We start from the raw sequence: 17,825 nt of genomic DNA on the forward strand, positions 1-17,825 counted from the left end.
AGGACCATAAAAAAGGAAATAAATATACCGTAAAACCTTCATCACTTAAAATAGCTTCATCACTTAAAATAGCTTCAAGTACACCCTAGAAACACTGATGGCATGTTAGGGACTCCAGATGCCAGATCCTTTAAGGCTCCTGTCACCAAGTCCTGCCCTTTCTGCAGGGTCGCTGTGGAAGCCCTGAGGAAACAGAATAGGATGGGTGTGTTCATCCTGGGAGCCCAAAGCCGAGACAGATACCCTGGGAGAGGTTGGAGACCAGCATCCTTAGTGCTGCACTTCCCTCCCCCAGCCCCCTACCTCGGCATCCCCAGAGCAGTACTCCCCAATACCCAGGGACACAAAATTCACCTTGAAAGTATAATAGTAACACCTAGGAAAAGATACCCCTGTGTGAGAACACACAGTACAAGGTACCAGAAAGTGACCACATAGTAGATTGAAGCCTGTGCTGTCCTCCTAGGGGCAAAGATGGGAGTATGGTTCTAGAATTGGGGGAATTTTTGGCGTTTAGGGCTCATTGGAAAGTGAGGATGGTTTTTTGCTTCTAAAAGAAAGAATTTAGAGAAGTTGCCAAGATAGAAAACGTCCGCTTGGGAATGAACTTCATCCTTGCATGGCTGTTCTCAAAGAAGGAAACACAGCACCATTTGCTTCATACCTGTTTTATTTTTCAGCACACTGTAACTTAGGAATCTGGACCTACTACTACCACATGTGTAAATTTCAGGGAATGAGACTTTCAGGTGATGGGCACATCCCTGCTGCAGGGAAGGAAGAAAAGGCATCGTGGGTCCCCATATGGGCTGTTGGGGGTCTCACTGCAGCACACACAAGAAAAACATTTTTGTTGTTGTTGTCATCTCTGCTGACCACCATATTCCTTTTATTAGACATCTTGATGGAGCATTAAACAACACAAATTCAAATCATAATGTCTAGGCCAATGAGCCTAGTCTACTCTAATTGAGTTCAACTTGAATGGGCAATGGTTTAAACCTACCCACCCCCCAAAATACAGACATAAACACACCAAAAACCAAAAGCACAAGCCCAAAGCAAATGAAGAAAAAAAGTAAACAAATGTGCACATTTCACTGTCCTGTAAATTATAGTCTTTTATAGAGCTACATACCTCTGTTAAATAACACCCTGGTGCACACGCATGCATACGTTAATACTTTCTTTTCCTGGCCAATACAGCAAGCCAAATTTATTTATGAATGGAGAGGGAGCATCCAACAATGGGTTTGATTTAGAAGGAAGCAGAGCTATAGTGATTACAACCAATGTCTAGCTATAAGTTCATCTCTAATGCCCATGAATACATTTATGAACAAATCAAAAACTTTGCCAGAAGAACACTGCTGTTAATGGCTCAAGGGCTACTGATTCCACTGTGCCCCTTAACCAGGCAAAATATTCTTTTCTTGGCTCCCAACACTATTTATTTTGCTGCCTGCCAATCTTGAAAATAAGTCATGCTGTGTGGCGCTTCCTCATAAATGCTTCCTGGTGTTGGGCTGCTCTGCTTGTGCAGTGTCTGATTTCAAAATGCCGTTCTACCTTTATAAACATGTATAACTTTCACAGCGTGAGGGAAATGGCCAAAGGCAGACAAACACAAGACTATAAGCACAGCAGCAGAGGCTGTCTTACAGCAATATCTAGTTCTTGAGATATGACCAGGATTCTCTCTTTACATGAAACATCGCGTTCGCAATCGGGGTACAGAACACCAAATTAAACCCAGGGAGTCCAGTACAGAAACCTTAGCATCAACATATTTACTATTCTGGTTGCAAAAGAACAGTTCCCACGTGATTGATGAAATAGAATATATAACATATTAAAGGATCTAACCCCAGGCCATTAAGAAGCAGGAGAAGGGGGACCGGCAGTAACTTCGGTAGCCACGCGGTGTCTGTGGTAAACAATCGGTCACGAGCACAACTGTGCAGTTTTCCTTTGCTAGTCCAGTAGCCCCAGTCTTAGAAAGGAGTCCGTGGGTGTGGCCTTTTACATTTCAGGACTTAGCTGCGTGCTGGCCGGGGATTAGAGTTCCTGCCAGACTTCGGATTCTGAGTGGAATCGCTAGCATCAGTTTTACCCAGTCCAAGGTGTCGGAGTTTCATATCCCAGCGCTGCGAAATGTACAAGAGAGAACAGTCACGTGACACATCGCCTGGGGTGTTATTTTTATGATGCTATCAACCGAGGGAGAATCCAGGGTCAGATCTCTAAAGGGTTTTGCTACTTTTCCAAAAGTACAAAATCTCTATCCAGCGATAACAATGACACTGTATAAACACAATGCTCTGATTCCAAAAACCACAGCAGAAACCATCTCATCTATAAGATATTCAAGGATGCCATCGTACCAAAACATAGAACTAAAATTCCATGTCTGTAAATGATACAAAAGTCAACAGTATCTATACCTTCAGAATTTATATTTAAGTGGAAGATTTATGTTGGCAGTTTGAAAGAAGGGCTTCTTTTCTCATCATTTTCTTAAGACTAAAATAACATAACTTTTTAAACACTGGTTGAGGGGTTAGGGAGATGGCACATGTGCAAGAACCTGATGTTCTCAGTCCTGAGAGAGCGGCAAGCCAGGGGGCGAAGACAGGCAGGTCCTAGAGGTCCATAGTCAGTGAGTCTAGCTTATGAGTGAGAATCAGTTTCGGGGAAAGACCTTGCCTGGAAAAGTAGGGCAGAGAGCAATTGAGGAAGACCCCCTAGCAGTGACTTCCAGCCATCATATGCACATTCGCCAGCACTTGCAAGTGCATATGTATGAACATGTACATACACATATACACAAAATAAGCTGATCTAAATAGTGAAAATATAAAGGGAAAATGGTGTCTCTAAAATATTTAATTACAACAATCAATTACAGTAAAACCACAAGATCCTTCCCTGCCACAGGCTTTACAATGCATGCATGGGGGGGGGGTGTTAATTGTTGTTGCATGCATCTTTTTAAATAAGAAAAGTCACATCGACCTGTATTTCATATGAATGATGTCAATAGTGCTTATTTGTGATATAAGAAATTGAATGGAAGTTACATGGTGAAAGTGTACGAAATGATAAGAGCATCTGTACTCCACAAACTTCAGCAAACATAGAAACCAGAGGCCCGTGCTGAGAACAGACTCCTGTTTATCAGCTCTGAATGCAGTCCATGATTTCCACAGGTCAGGAGCTCCCAGATGATCTGTGGGCTGCTGGTTCAGTGACCTCATTTTAAGTAGCAAAAAGCTAATGGCAGGTGGCCCAAATCCTGATTCTAACTCACTGATTAACCGTACAAAGCTTCTGAACTGATCGACATTTTTATTGTTTCTATATTGGGATTAATAACTAATAATAGGATTATTCTGAAGATTGAAAAATTGCAAAGTGCATAGCATATAATAGGTTATTTATTACTAGTTTTTCTATTAAAGTACATCTTCATCTTGGCTGACTTTATTGCATAGTAATATTGCTTTCGTATTTAGAAAATAATCTGATTCTTAACTCTCTCCAAGATAATTCAAATATCTTGAACAATTGGCTGTCGTGAAACAGAGACAAATAATCATTTACATAGGAGAATGATAAACGATCTTTTTAACTGGCCTACTCTTAAGAGAAAGATCAGCACCAGATGTGGTGGCGCACACCTTTAATCCCAGCATTTGGGAGGCAGAGGCAGGCGGATTTCTGAGTTCCAGGACAGCCAGGGCTATACAGAGAAACCCTGTCTTGAAAAAAAAAAAAAAAAAAAAGAGAGAGAGAGAGAGGAAGATCAGCTCTAAAGAGCAACTTTGATTGAATTTAAAAATAATATCCTCCATAAGAGTCTTTTAAACATTCCTGAGTTAACTGAAAAGCTATAGTAAGTATGCTAATAATTCCAACCAGAACTGATTTTTCTCCCCAAACTTCTGACTCAGAGCATAAACATGCATTAAAATGGCACACTGGGCCTGGAGAGATAGCTTAGCAGTTATGAACACTTGCTGGAAATGGTCGGTGGCAGCGGTGGCACACACCTTTAGTCCCAGAACTTGGGAAGCAGAGACAGGCAGATCTCCGAGTTTGAGGGCAGCTTGGTCTACAGAGCGAGTTCTAGGACAGCCAAGGCTACACAGAACTGTTTAAAACCAACCAACCAACCAACCAAAACCAAAAACACTTGCTGATCTAGCAGAGAATCAGAGGTTCCCAGCACCCAGGTGACAGCTCACATTTGTAACTCCAGTTCCTAAGGATCCCGCACCCTCTCCTGGCCTTCTTGGGCACGAGGAACTCATGCATAGACATAAACACAGACAATACACATACATATGAAATAAAAATTTAAGAATCTTTTTTAAAAAGAAGAACCTCAGAAGAGAATTGGGAGCAGTGATAAATTACTACAATAAAAACAGCAGCAGTACAGGAGGACGACAGAGTTTGAGGCCAGCCTATGCTACATTACAAGTACAAGTCCAGCCTATGCTACATCGTAGGTACTAGTCCAGCCTGTGCTGAATCGAAAGTATCACTCCAGCCAGAGCTGCATAGCAAGACAGTCTCAAAACAGCAAAGATTAATTAGTTATTCAAGTCACTGGTTCATTGTTTCTCATTAGTGTGTTTAAATTCAATCTGAGAACATCAGTGATCCCATAAGAACTATGATTTCCCTGAAGGGAATATATTCACCATGCTACAAAACAGGACAAGCCATGCCTCCCAGTGGAAACATAACCGGCGAGGCTTGTTACACACAGCAGCAGAGGTGCTGAAGTTCTCCCAACTGGTACAGGAATTTAGGACAAATTCCTGTTCTGCACTTGGAAGCGGAAAACAGACTTGAAAAGCTGAAAGGACATCCCAGTGTTCTGAAGAAGAGCCACTTCTCCTCTAGTAATTAAACACCAGGTTAATTGGCGAGAGATGTGAACAAAAAACACTCACAATCAGCATCTGAAATGCACCTCACTTCTGACAAAAACTCTAGAGACAGAAGGAACTTAGTAGCAGTAGTTTCTAGCTATGAAACCATGCCCTCCACATTTCTGTAGGTCACTTCGACTCAGGTGTGTCTGCCACCCACGCTGGGTGCCATGTGTACAAGGTCAACTGCCTCAGGGGTTTAACTTTCCCTGGAAATGCTACCCACACCCTCCAGCTCTCAGAAGAGGATGTATGTTTGGTAGTTTCCACTCCCAACCCCTTCCCCAGCACACACCCTAGACGAGTCTTCTGCCTCCTATGCATTCCCCCCTCCCACTCGTTCTTCTTTTTGAGAAAGATGTGCTAGTGTAGTAATAAGAAACACAAAACCATTTCTACTGAGTAATGTACTACTTGATATACATACATACATACATACATACATACATGCATACATGCATATATATGGTCTAGGGTCTTAATATAAAATATTAAAGCCACATCATTGTTTTAAGCACCCACTTTGGTGACATCTCTTCAACTATTTAGCTTATGTGAGAGATGGTTTTCTACGGATTATATTATCAGACAGAATTTTTCTTCTGGTGCTGGGGACTGAACCTGGAGCGTGCTTGCTAGGTAAGCATTCTACCACAGAGCTAAGTCCCAGCCCCAGTACTCCTTTGAACATAAAATCCAAGCTTACCTTGACTTTCTTACCAAGCCGATCCTTCCACTTCTCAGCTATAGAGCCTTCTACCAAGAGTAACCTGCATTTTTAAAATCAAATGATTTTGAAAAACCAAAGTATATAATTGAAAAATTCAAGGAATTGGTGGCAAGAAAAACTAAGTATGTTCATCCTAGAATCCGATGCCAGAGAGCTGAACTGAGAAGAGTCTTAACCATTTAGGAATCGTGGATTCCTTTTAGAAATAAATGAACTATGATCCCTCTTTCCAGGAAAATCTATACCCATAAGCTATGCTCATATCCCTTTTCTATCCAATATATAAAATATATAACCATAGTTCCCAAGAAAGTAGAAAGAGCCTAAGACAAGAAAAGCCCAGCAAGATGTGGAAGGAAAGCCAATTCCCCTGCATCCTTCGGGGGAGGGTTACCTGGACCGTTCCTCGTCTTCATAGCCCATGATGACATATTCCTCATTGACAGTAAGTGGAGGGCAGAGGCAGCCAGAGGTGGTGTAAAGATTGACGGTGTCCCTTGGAATGTTTACCAGTGATGCCTTTAGAATTTCCTTCACTTCCACAATGGCGGTCACATCATGACATTTCATCTTTACCTCTTTAACTTTAGCCCGGATGACTGAATAAAAGACAGTAAATTTGATTTATATGATGACACACAGTAGGTACACCCTTAAAAAAAAAAAGAGCCAGTAGGCCTCTTTCTAGCCAATTCCTCTCAATTTCATGATCAATGGTTAGAAAGGAAATGACAGGCAGACATTTTTCTTTAGAGAAACTAAATGCCATACTGCCATACTGGCCTTCTTGCTCAGCCCTGATTCCCTGCCAATTTGTGTATGTATTTGTGTATGCAGACATTGGTGATTATATACGCATGTGTGTATACACGTTTGATTTTCACGAACCCACTTAGGTAATCATAGTTGATTGAGTAATCTATTATAATTCCCCTACACGGCCTCACTTTGGATGTGTGGCTATGTGTGTGTGTGGTACCAATGGCTGCTGAAAGGTATTAACTTAAACTAATTTTACCCCATGTTAGGGCCTAGACTCAACTCGATGCTTTGTTTCTTCATCAGAACTATTCAGTTGATCAGTTTTCTCAAGGCAGGCTTTCTTCCCAGCTACAACTCAGTCTTGTTTACTGGTGTTCCCCAACCAACTCCTTGGACATTCACCTCCTTCACCACATCTTGCCATTCTGACATTGGTACTTTCCTTCCTTCATACCAATGTTATGTGGTTTTAGGGTTTTTTTTTTTTCAATTTATTTATTTTATTTATATGAGTACAATGTCACTGTAGTCAGACACACCAGAAGAGGGTATCTCATTATAGATGGTTGTGAGCCACCATGTGGTTGCTGGGAATTGAACTCAGGATCTCTGGAAGAGCAGAAAGTGTTCTTAACCACTGAGCCATCTCTCCAGCCCCCAGTGTTATGGTTTGTATCTCCTTTAGGTATGCTGAACTTTCTTCGTGAGCAAAAGTTGTCCGTTAGACCTTGTCTCCTCCATCTGCCTTCCACTCAGCCACGCTGCTACCCCATGACCCTGCTATGTTGGGGACAATGTTTTAGCATGCTGATTGCATCAATCCTCTTCCCCCAATGCAAGTAATGACCCCAGCACTCCCTACAGGTATCAGCTTCACTTTTCAACACAAAGACAAACTGTCCTCTGTCTGCAGAGTCAAATGAGGTGACTCAGAACCTAGAAGCTATGTTTCTTCTATTCCTTCCGTGTGTGTGTGTGTGTGTGTGTGTGTGTGTGTGTCTCTCTCTCTCTCTTTTTTTTTTTTTGAAGAGCCACGTTGTGTAGGGATCTGCTTCTGGTAAGTATGCATTTGTACAGGAAAGTTTTACATTTATTAAAAAGAAAGAATCGAACTTGTTATTTAATAAAAAGCCAACAGTAATTGCTCAGGAAGCTCTGTCATATTAATACAACGTCCACAAAGGAAATACAATATATGCAAGAGAATCCACCTTGGAGGAGCTCTGTAGGTAGGAGTGTACAAACTGCCACTGGCAGATTCTCCCAGGTATTTTAGGTGTTCAGGATTATACAGGATTGATTAAAAAAAAAAATCCCTCCACCAAAACATAAAACCACCTGATAATCCATTCTCCACTATCGACCTAACTTTATATGGTGACTCAATGGTCTACAGGTATGACAATCTACTGGACAGAGACTCAGTTACCAAAGTTTGTAAGCTTTGTTCATGAGTATTTCAATCTTCAGAGAATTTGTTGCAACACAAGTGTGAGAGTTTGTTGCAGACAAAGTCTAACTGCCCAGCTGGCCCTGCCTGGCTTGATTGGCAACTGGAGGCCCTTTCTTTGCCTGTTCTCTCGGCCCTGTATTTTGACAAGAGATAACGTTTTTTCCCTCCAGACGGTAAGTTCCCAAGACCAGCTAGCAGACATGTTTGTGTGAGTCCTGGCTTAAATGAATGTGCTTCCCAGTATCCGTGAACCATTAGCGATTAGGGAGCTGGGCGAAGGTTGTCAAGCCAATGATTGATTTATTTTCTCGGCGCATCCACTATTTTCATTAGGAATTTTTAGCACATGTACTGCCTCCAAAAAAAATACCTCTCTACAACACCTACTTCATTATTCAAGTAATTTTGCTAAAGCTCACATTTTTTACTGACTCAGTCAGGAATGAGGCAGAGATTTCATATGAATTAGCAGTTGTTCCTGTCTCAACAGAAACATGCAAATGCATACAATAGTGAAAATCAATTATTTTGAAACAAAAATATTTTCTTTCCATTAGTTTGCCTTCTAACCAAGTGTTAGAGGGGCTATTTTCTCCTAAGAATCTGTTAGTCCCACCCAAAAACCAATCTTTAAATCATTGGTGGCTATAGTGTCTGGCTATGACAGAATAATTTCTCCCCTCCCCTCTTTCTTTCTTTTTCTTCCTTTCTTCCTTTCTTTCTTCCTTTCTTTCTTTCTTTCTTTCTTTCTTTCTTCCTTTCTTTCTTTCTCTCTCTCTCTCTCTCTCTTTCTTCCTTTCTTCCTTCTTTCCTTCTCTTCTCTTCTCTTCTCTTCTCTTCTCTTCTCTTCTCTTCTCTTCTCTTCTCTTTTTTCTCAATAGCGACTGAGGAAACCTAGGCTGACCTTGAACTTGCAATGCAGTCTCAACTGGCCTTGAACTCCTGATCCTTTTGTGTTATGGATAGCCCTGGGGCTAATTATATTTGATGTTAATTCCATTCTCCTGTGAATAGTTTCGAACAAGGAATGAGTCAGCACTCCGGTGATTTCCTGTAAACCTGCTTCCCACCTTAATTTGTAAAATAAAGAAGAGTTGATGATTGGGCAGACAAAAGGGAAGGTGGAGCAGAAGGTGGAGAGGGAGAAGAAGGAGAAAATGGAAGAGGGAGAGGACACAGAGGAGGAGGAGGAAGAAGAAAAGTGGAGCAAAAGCACATGGCCTGGAGAAACCGCAAGTTCTAAGGGGTCTCACAAGATGTGAAAGATGGTAGTGTAGCAGTACATCTGCCCAGTCTAGGCGCACAGCATGTATTCATATTAACTGAGTTGTGTTTTCATTGCCGGGGCATATTTGGGTTGGAGATTTACTGCAACAATCTTGACCTTATTCGTAAGTGCTTGGAGGGACTACAGATAGGGTACCATACAAAGCTCCTCCTTGTTATCAATTGTTGTAATACTCAGCTACCTTCTCTAAAATGATTTGTAATGATTAGTATTTTAACTTTTAATTTTACCGCCAGCTATTGTGTTAACAAGGAAGCTGGGCAAAGTTGTAAAAAAAGTTGTAACTTTACTTAAAAGTTGTAAGTAAAGATAAATAAAAATAACTCATAATTTTGAAATAATTTTTATTGTTACTGTTTTCAGTGTCTGTGTGTGTGTGTGTGTGTGTGTGTGTGTGTCTGCTTGGAGACAGGTTCTCATGTATCCCAGGCTGGCCTACAACTTGCTATGTATCAAAGAATAATATTGAACAACACAACCGATTTTATGTGATGCTGAAGATCTAATCCAGAGTTCCATGAATGCCAGGCAAGGCCTCCACCACCACTACCAGACCCCTGATATGAAATTATGGTTTTGCTTTTTATGATAACTATATTTAAAAGTTCACATGGACTTTATAAGTCTTAAAAAGCTGGCCTTCTGAAACGGAAGGCCTCCCTATCCCTGCAGTCAGGGCAGTTTGCATAAGGAGAAGTAGATAAGGAACCAGGCTTTTGATTCTTAGTTGAACTAAACCCTTCACCCAGGGACATTTGTCCCTCCCTGGGATGTCTGTCTGTTCCTCTCTAACCAAGAGTGGCTAAGATCCTCTTAAGATAAGCACCAGGGACTGCCTGTGTCACATAACAATGACTGACATTCACTGAAGCATAAAAGTACCCAAACAAACGTACATTATACATGATGAAAGAAAGGGCAGCTTTGGCTCAGTCATCATCACTCATAAAGCCAGGAAGAGAAGGGTGCTCATGAGAATCCAAATGAGATAGTCCACGGAAAGCGCCTGAAGTTGTCCCCGGGAGAGATAACATCCTCCCATTATGTCAGTCAGCTCTGCTTGTACAGGAGGCTCTGCAGTTAGCACTTAGCTTATTAAAATGTTACATTTGGTCAAGTTAAATAGCAAAGGATTCCCTCAGATGAATAGCAACAACTATTAAATGTTGCTTCCCAGTGTCCTTTGGGTGTTTCTTGTGGAGCACAATTGGGATCCAGGTACTAACCCAGAGACAAGAACTTCTACTTGGAAACTGATCTTAAGGTACTCAATGCTATGGTTTTAATTAATGAATTAATAAAACCGATGCTCTCACAATCACACACTTGAGAAGAACTTTGTCACTATGATACATGAAACTGGAAACAACACTTGTAAGTGTCCTTTGTTTCTAAGCCTTTTTTATTTATTTTTTTTCCAAGACAGAGTTTCTCTGTGTAGCCCTGGCTGTCCTGGAACTCACTCTGTAGACCAGGCTGGCCTTGAACTCAGAAATCCGCCTGCCTCTGCCTCCCAAGTGCTGGGATTAAAGGCGTGTGCCACCACCGCCCGGTTTACTTTTAAAATGCTCGTGCAAGCATGCGCATGTCATACACACAGGTTTCCCAACACACAGCAATCTATAAGCAGACGGTAATGGCATTCTTACCATAGTTGTAGTTGTTCCGGAAATAGGTCTTCTGTGTAGCTCTGACGGGCTTACATTTGCAACGTTCTGAAAGATATGAAATGATAAGTGACTTTTCTCTATTAGCAGGTCTTTCATTCACCCGTGTGCTTTAAGGAAGACTCAATATGAACTTAGTGGTGAGAGATCTCTGGGTTTCTGTGTCTGATCTTTTTCTCCTGGAACTATCTTTCTGTTGCTTCCGTCTTCACACCTGTTCCTCTGCATCCGTAGGCTCTGAAGAGCGTTCCCAATCTCTCCCACCCAAAACCTGCAGCAACACTGCTCATCGTCCTGCTTGAGCTTCTCAGGACCCCAGACTCCGGAACGAGGGGCACTTAGTGTTTTCAGAAGTAAAAATGTCAGCTCACTGAGAGGCGCTTAAGCTCTAGTGCGGCCCTGTGGAAGACCACTTGCTGTATATACATTTATAGATTACACGGCATTTCTCCACTTATTAGTTCCTGGATCAGAAAGCCACTCCAGGAGATAAACTGGAAGTGCTTTAAGCCAGTGAGCCCCTTCCACTGGTAAAACAGCTGCCATCACACAAAATGGTATATCTGTGTTTGTTGGAGACAAACTTTGTCTTTTGTAAACATAAATACCATATATAAAAATATCTGCAAATAATTAGCACTGAAATAATATGCATATGAGAAATATTATATAGACTGATTGTAGTTCTATATCTAGGAATATATGTATGTGTGATGTTATAAGTCATTTTATATATATATATATATATATATGACAACAATTAAAGAAAAAGAGACCATGAATTTGAGAAAGAATAAAGGAAGTATATATATATTATATAAGTATATGAGAGGGGTTGGAGGGAGAAAAGAGAAGGGGGAAGGTGATGCTAATTTTAAAAAATTATTAATAGTGAAAATAAATGGTAAAAAGGTATTTGTGAGTGGTGCCCTGAACACACTTTACCTAGTAGAGGTGTATGTCATAAAATCTCTGATTATCTCAAAATCTTTCATTTGCAGACAAGTTGACATCTTCAAGAGTGTATTTTTTTAAAACTTCTATGGAAACATTATACTTCCAAAATTACTTAGCTGAGAAACTGGAGTTGGAGATGTACCTCCGTTATAATGTATCTGCTTATCTGGCAGTTTGAATAGGAGTGGCCCCCTAAGACTCAGGCGTTTGAATGCTTGGCCATAGGGAGCAGCACCATTAGAAAGTGTGACCCTATTGGAGTAGGCGTGGCCTTATTGGAGGAATGTGCCACTGTGGAGGAGGGCTTTGAAGTCTTGTATGTTCAAGCTATGCCCAGAGTGGCTCACAGTTTCATCCCAGGTGCCTTCAGATCATGATGTAGAACTCTCAATTCTTTCTCCAGCACCATAGCCTCCCTGTATGCTGCCATGCCTCCTGAATGACAATAGTGGACTAAACTTCTGAAAATAAGACACACACACACACACACACACACATTCACATATGGTAAGCATTGTAAACTGCCAGTAAAGTCTATATAAAAAGAAAGAACACAATTTCCTTAGAAGATATTTGATTAGTAAAGGATTCTTCAAGTTAGTACCCCTGAGAAGGCTCCCCTACAAAGTAAATAATGAGTGTTTTCCATATGGTGACATGGAGCACAGGAATTAGAGAAAGCAAGCTAATTTCTTGTTGTTCTGTTTAAAAATTGTCTTACGTTAGTATGGGGACCAATTAAAGCAAACTTCTGTGTTGACCATTTGCTATTATATTAATTTATGTGCATAGGTATTTTGCCTGCATATCTGTCTGTCTATCTGTGCACCACATCTGCACAGTGCTTTTGGAGGCACTGGATTCTCTGGAGCCGAAATTACAAATGGTTGGGAGCTGCTGTGTAGATGTGGAAAAAAATCAAACCTGGGTCCGTTGGAAGAACATCTCTTAGTGTGGAGCCATCTCTCCAGCCCCACATTTTACATTCTTAATTACATATGTATTTGTTCTGAGTGCATGCATGTGTGCATATGTGTATTGTGGGAGTGCACACATGCCACAGTTTGTGAATGTAGGTCAAAGGAAAACTTGCAGGAGTCTCTCTCTACTAGGTAGGGCCTGGGATCAAACTCAAGTCATAAGACCTGGCAGCTGGAGTCTTTGCCTGATACACCATCTTGCCAGCCCTTATATTTTCTAATCAAAATTAATTTTACTTTAATTAAACTTGCACATGAGCATCAGCAGTTCACAGGCTAGATGGACCCTACCTGCCAGCTTTCATAGATGTAAGCATCTCTCCTATCAGTCACTGTTGTAATTGTTTCTGTCATGGTGGTAATGGGAAAGTCTCAACACTGCACATGGCATTGCCCTTTCTTTGCTCTGCAAGTAATTTTCAGCAGATTTCTGTAGGAGCTCAGTCTAGTAAACAATGGATATTATCAGTGTCTGTGGACACTTTGAAGAGGACCACTCCATGGTTGACAAGATGACTCAGCAAGCAAAGTGGCTGAGTTCAATGCTTGGAACCCACAAAAAGGTGGAAGGAAAAGAAAAAAAAAAAAAAAACAATCCCCAAGGTTGCCCTCCTTCACACATATCACATCACATATCACACACACACATACACACACACACACACACACACAGAGACAGAGACAGACAGATAGAGGGAGGGAGAGGAAGGGAGAGGGAGAGAAACAGAGAGAGAGAGAAACACACACACACAGAACAATAGGATTTTATAAAGACAACTACTTCAAAAATAATGCTCCTATTATTAAAATGTTTGTATTACCTTTTAAAGAAAATTAAGTTACCTAGGTCTTACCTTGTTAGCTGTATGATTTTTTTCTAATATGTTGTAATATTGTACATTTTATAAAGGTCTCCTAAATATGAGAATATTTCTGAAGAAAAAAAATGCTATGGACTGGCGAGATGGCTCAGTAGGTAAGAGCATTGACTGCTCTTCCGAAGGTCCTGAGTTCAAATGCTCACAACCACCCATAATGAGATCTGACGCCCTCTTCTGGTATGTCTGAAGACAGCTAAAGTATACTTAAGTATAATAATACATAAATCTTTGGGCTGGAGCGAACAGGGATTGAGCGAGCAGGGTTGACCAGAGTGAGTAGGGCCAACTGGAGTGAGCGGGGTTGACTGGAGGAAGCAGAGGTCCTAAAAATTCAATTCCCAACAACCGCATCAAGGCTCACAACCATCTGTACAGCTACAGTGTACTCACATACACAAAATAAATAAATCTTTTTTAAAAATGCTGTAGCTTGAATTTACAAATTATCCTCATAAAAATACATTTGTTATTTCTCTACTTAGAAGTACATGAGTGTCACCAAAATGCCTGCAAGGACTAAGATTTTAGCTGAGCACTAGACTGCTTAACAAGCTGGAAAGTGTCTTGGATTTGGTCCCCAGCATTGCAAAAATAACGTTAAAATAATACATGTCCATAAGTTAGTTATGCATTTCTAATCTTCAGAAACTGCTTATGCTCTAATTATTAAAAATTCAGTCAAAAACTATCTACCAAGTGCCACTGAATCGAATCTAATTTGATAGTGTTATCCATGTAACTTTGCCTGAAGCATAAACAAATACATGACATCAAACTTACAAGGCAGAGGTACTTCTTAATTGCATTGTAAAATGACTTAGGAATATCTCAGGAGGACATTTACGTAGTGCTGTGTACAGTTGCCTCTGCAGAAATTATTGCCTAAAATCTAATGAGCTAGGCAAATATGGCCTTGGGGCCAGAGGTTGTTCTTCTGCAACATACTCATTACTCTTACTGGTCACAAAAGGAATTTTATCACACTGCATAAAAATATGACCTAATTTTCTGCCCTAATTCTTAGCTTCTGGTATAAGCAAATACCTATCTAATTTGACTAATAGTTCAATATATTATCAACAGTGTAAGTAGAATTTTACCTCCACCAAGTACAAATGTATCATTTCCTTCCACTTACTTAAAATCATTTAATCCAAATGTATTCATACCTTACATTAATAGAGCCAAAGTATTATCTCTGTCCTAAATCATACAAACACATACTCACACACACACACACACTCATGCACACACATTTGCATGCGCATACTCACACTTACATCCACAAAGCCTAGGGGAAAAAAAGCCATGGAAAGAGAACCTGCATGCATCATCTTTTGCAATTTTTTGTGTCCACCACCATAAATAAAGCTGTGACCATTTATTTTTTTCTATCAGCAGTTTGATTTCTTTATTCTTGGACTTTTTATTGAGCCAGTAGGATTACCATTCCTATTGATGTAACTGTTAGTGTTCTTCCCCTCCCAGCTTCCGGTGAGACCAGAACTTAAAGTCTTGGGTTCTTTGATGACAAAATGAAATATAATACTGGTCTTTGCATAAAAACATTACATATCAAGAGTGAAATCTTATAAAAGAATTCACTCTTGATATGTAATGTTGGAGCTGCTCAGAGGGGCTGGAGAGATGGCTCAGAGGTTAAGAGCACTGACTGCTCTGCCAGAGGTCCTGAGTTCAATTCCCAGCAACCACATGGTGGCTCACAAACATCTGTAATAAGATCCGATGCCCTCTTCTGGTGTGTCTGAAGACAGTTAGTGTATTCATAGATATATGAATAAAGATTCATATATATATATATATATATATATATATATATATAATTATAGGCTGCCTTGGTGGTTTATTTTATGGAAGGAAACTTTTCATTAAGGTGCTAATTTTACTTTTTCTAACTGAAGTGATAAGAAAGTCTTTGTAGTGGTTTGAATAGGTCTGGCCCTCATAGATTCATGTGTTTGAATGCTTGGTCATAAGAAGTGGCACTTTTAGAAGATGTGGCCTTATTGGGGTAGGTGTGGCCTTGTTGGAGAAAGTGTGTCAGTGTGGAGACATGGGCTTGAGATTTCCTATGTTCAAGCTCCGTGAAATGTGGAATCAGAATCCCCCCAGTATCCTCCGGCACCATGTCTGCCTGCATGTTGCCATGTTTCCCGCCATGATGATAATGGACTAAACCTCTGACACTGTAGGCCAGCCTCAATTAAAGTTTGCTTTTATAAAAGTTGTCCTGGTCATGGTGTCCCTTCACAGCAATAAAACCCAAATTAAGACAATCTTCAAAAGTTTTGATGTTAGAAGTTTGTTCCCTTCACTGTCTAGCATTAAACGCAATACCCTGAACTGTGAGACAGAGAGTAGCACTCATCCATGAGTGGCCATGACTAGGGCTCTGCCTCAGGCTACTCTTTATATTCTCTCAGTTGTTCATCCATCTCTTCCAGCCCAGCTGCTAGGAATATTGTTGATTATGCTATTATGAGCAAGAGTGTATCACTCTTATACAAACAAGAAAGCCAAACATGTCCAACACCCCTCAGAATCAAATATGCGAGCTCAGAGGCAGAGCTAGCATAAGCAAGGCCCTGGATTCCATCCCCAGCACTGAGATGCCCCAAGTTACTCAGCAGTGTTTGAACTAATGCACTGTCTACTATGACTACAGTGAGACTTCTGGCGCACATAAGCCACTTTGATCATGACAGCAGCCTCACTTATTAGAAACACAGAGAATATAATTTTTATATGGGTTTAAAAGATCTAAACAATTCCAAAGGACTGATACAATTATAAAATTTGTTACTGGCTGGGTTATTGCTGTTTAGTACAGCCTTGTCTGAGACCAAGCTTAAGTGTGATACAACTTTCTAACTCGTCCTGACCTTTGTTTGAACTCATTTTGATCTCATGCACAGCTGTAAGACTATAATTAACCTCACTGGATGTCAACAGCCCATAAACCAATTATGGCTTTGGAAGAGTCTACCTTTGAGTAGATATTTATCTAATTTTACTAAGAAAGTATCTCCGGTCTATACTTTGGACTTATGGTCAAAGGATGTGGAAAAAAAGATCCACTTGTCTCCTCCCTTCTACTCTAAAACACTTCGGAGGAAACCACAACAAACTTTTAAATTCATACAACGTGAAGACCTGTAGCCTCAATTCTGCCCTTCATATATTTTCAACTGCCTCAAAATAGTGGTCGTGACTCTGTCCTTAAGTAGTTTTAGACATCTAAAAATATCTACCACACCATGACTGTGCCTTCCTGCTGTAGAAAAGACAGTGTCCTCTACTTCAGACCCCTGGGTCAGCCATACCTCCCTAGACATGAAGTGGAACAAGGAAATGGAACATCTACTGAAGTCTTTCAGCCACTGGTATGTCCACTAATTTGCTGTGCTAATATTTACTTGGCATGTCACATTCTAGGCTCTGTCCCTTGACTACAGGACACCTGATGGGCAACACTGCCAGGGCAGAAGGTACAAAATAACAACACAGAAGACAATCTGCAACTCTGTGTGTGATATGAAAAAGAATCACATTATGTGTGTGCAATGCAGGACCTAAATCTAGAAAGGTGAGTTACAATAAGCAAGCCATGAAATACTTCTCACTAATTTGAAAAGAAAGAGAGGCGGGGTGGGGGAAAGGAAGGAAGGAGGAAGGAGAAAGAAGGGAAAGAGGAAGGAAGGAAGGAAGGAAGGAAGGAAGGAAGGAAGAAAGAGAGAGAGAGAGAGGAAGAAGAAAGAGAGAGAGAGAGAGGGAGGAAGGGAGGGAGGGAGGGAGGGAGGGAGGGAGACTGAGGAGAAGCATCATCAAGAGACATCAAGAGATGTGGGAGCAAACACAAGAGGGGATGGAGTCCCAAAAGCTGGAAAAACAGGAATCCTAAGGGGGAAAGAGGGCAATCTCTTTGACACTCACAGCTGAAGTTAGTTAACAAATAAAAGGGTCCATTGAATGTAATTGGCAAGGAGATAACAGGGCGGTGGAAAGAAAAAAAAAGGAGAACAGGGCTTTGAAAGCCAGACACTTGTTCACCACACAGGAGGTAAGGACAGGGGGTATTGACAGAGACTGAATGATGAATGGGGGGCGGGTGTCTGTGTGTGTGTGTGTGTGTGTGTGTGTGTG

At 40.8% G+C, this 17,825-nt stretch overlaps 1 protein-coding gene across 1 annotated transcript in view; it reads right to left on the bottom strand.

Annotated features, from left to right (window-relative positions):
- Positions 1-652: 652 nt before the first annotated feature.
- Positions 653-17,825, bottom strand: part of Frzb (frizzled related protein) — a 33,500-nt gene continuing 16,327 nt past the window's right edge. The window contains exons 3-6 of the mRNA XM_021154507.1: positions 10,826-10,891; positions 6,068-6,272; positions 5,650-5,713; positions 653-2,147 (exon numbers count right to left, since the gene is read on the bottom strand). Coding sequence (XP_021010166.1) covers positions 2,037-2,147; positions 5,650-5,713; positions 6,068-6,272; positions 10,826-10,891 — 446 coding nt within the window. The 3' untranslated portion in view covers positions 653-2,036. The remainder of the gene's footprint in view (positions 2,148-5,649; positions 5,714-6,067; positions 6,273-10,825; positions 10,892-17,825) is intronic.

This window comes from Mus caroli, chromosome 2 (assembly GCF_900094665.2).
Source record: "Mus caroli chromosome 2, CAROLI_EIJ_v1.1, whole genome shotgun sequence".
Taxonomy (NCBI): Eukaryota; Metazoa; Chordata; class Mammalia; order Rodentia; family Muridae; genus Mus; species Mus caroli.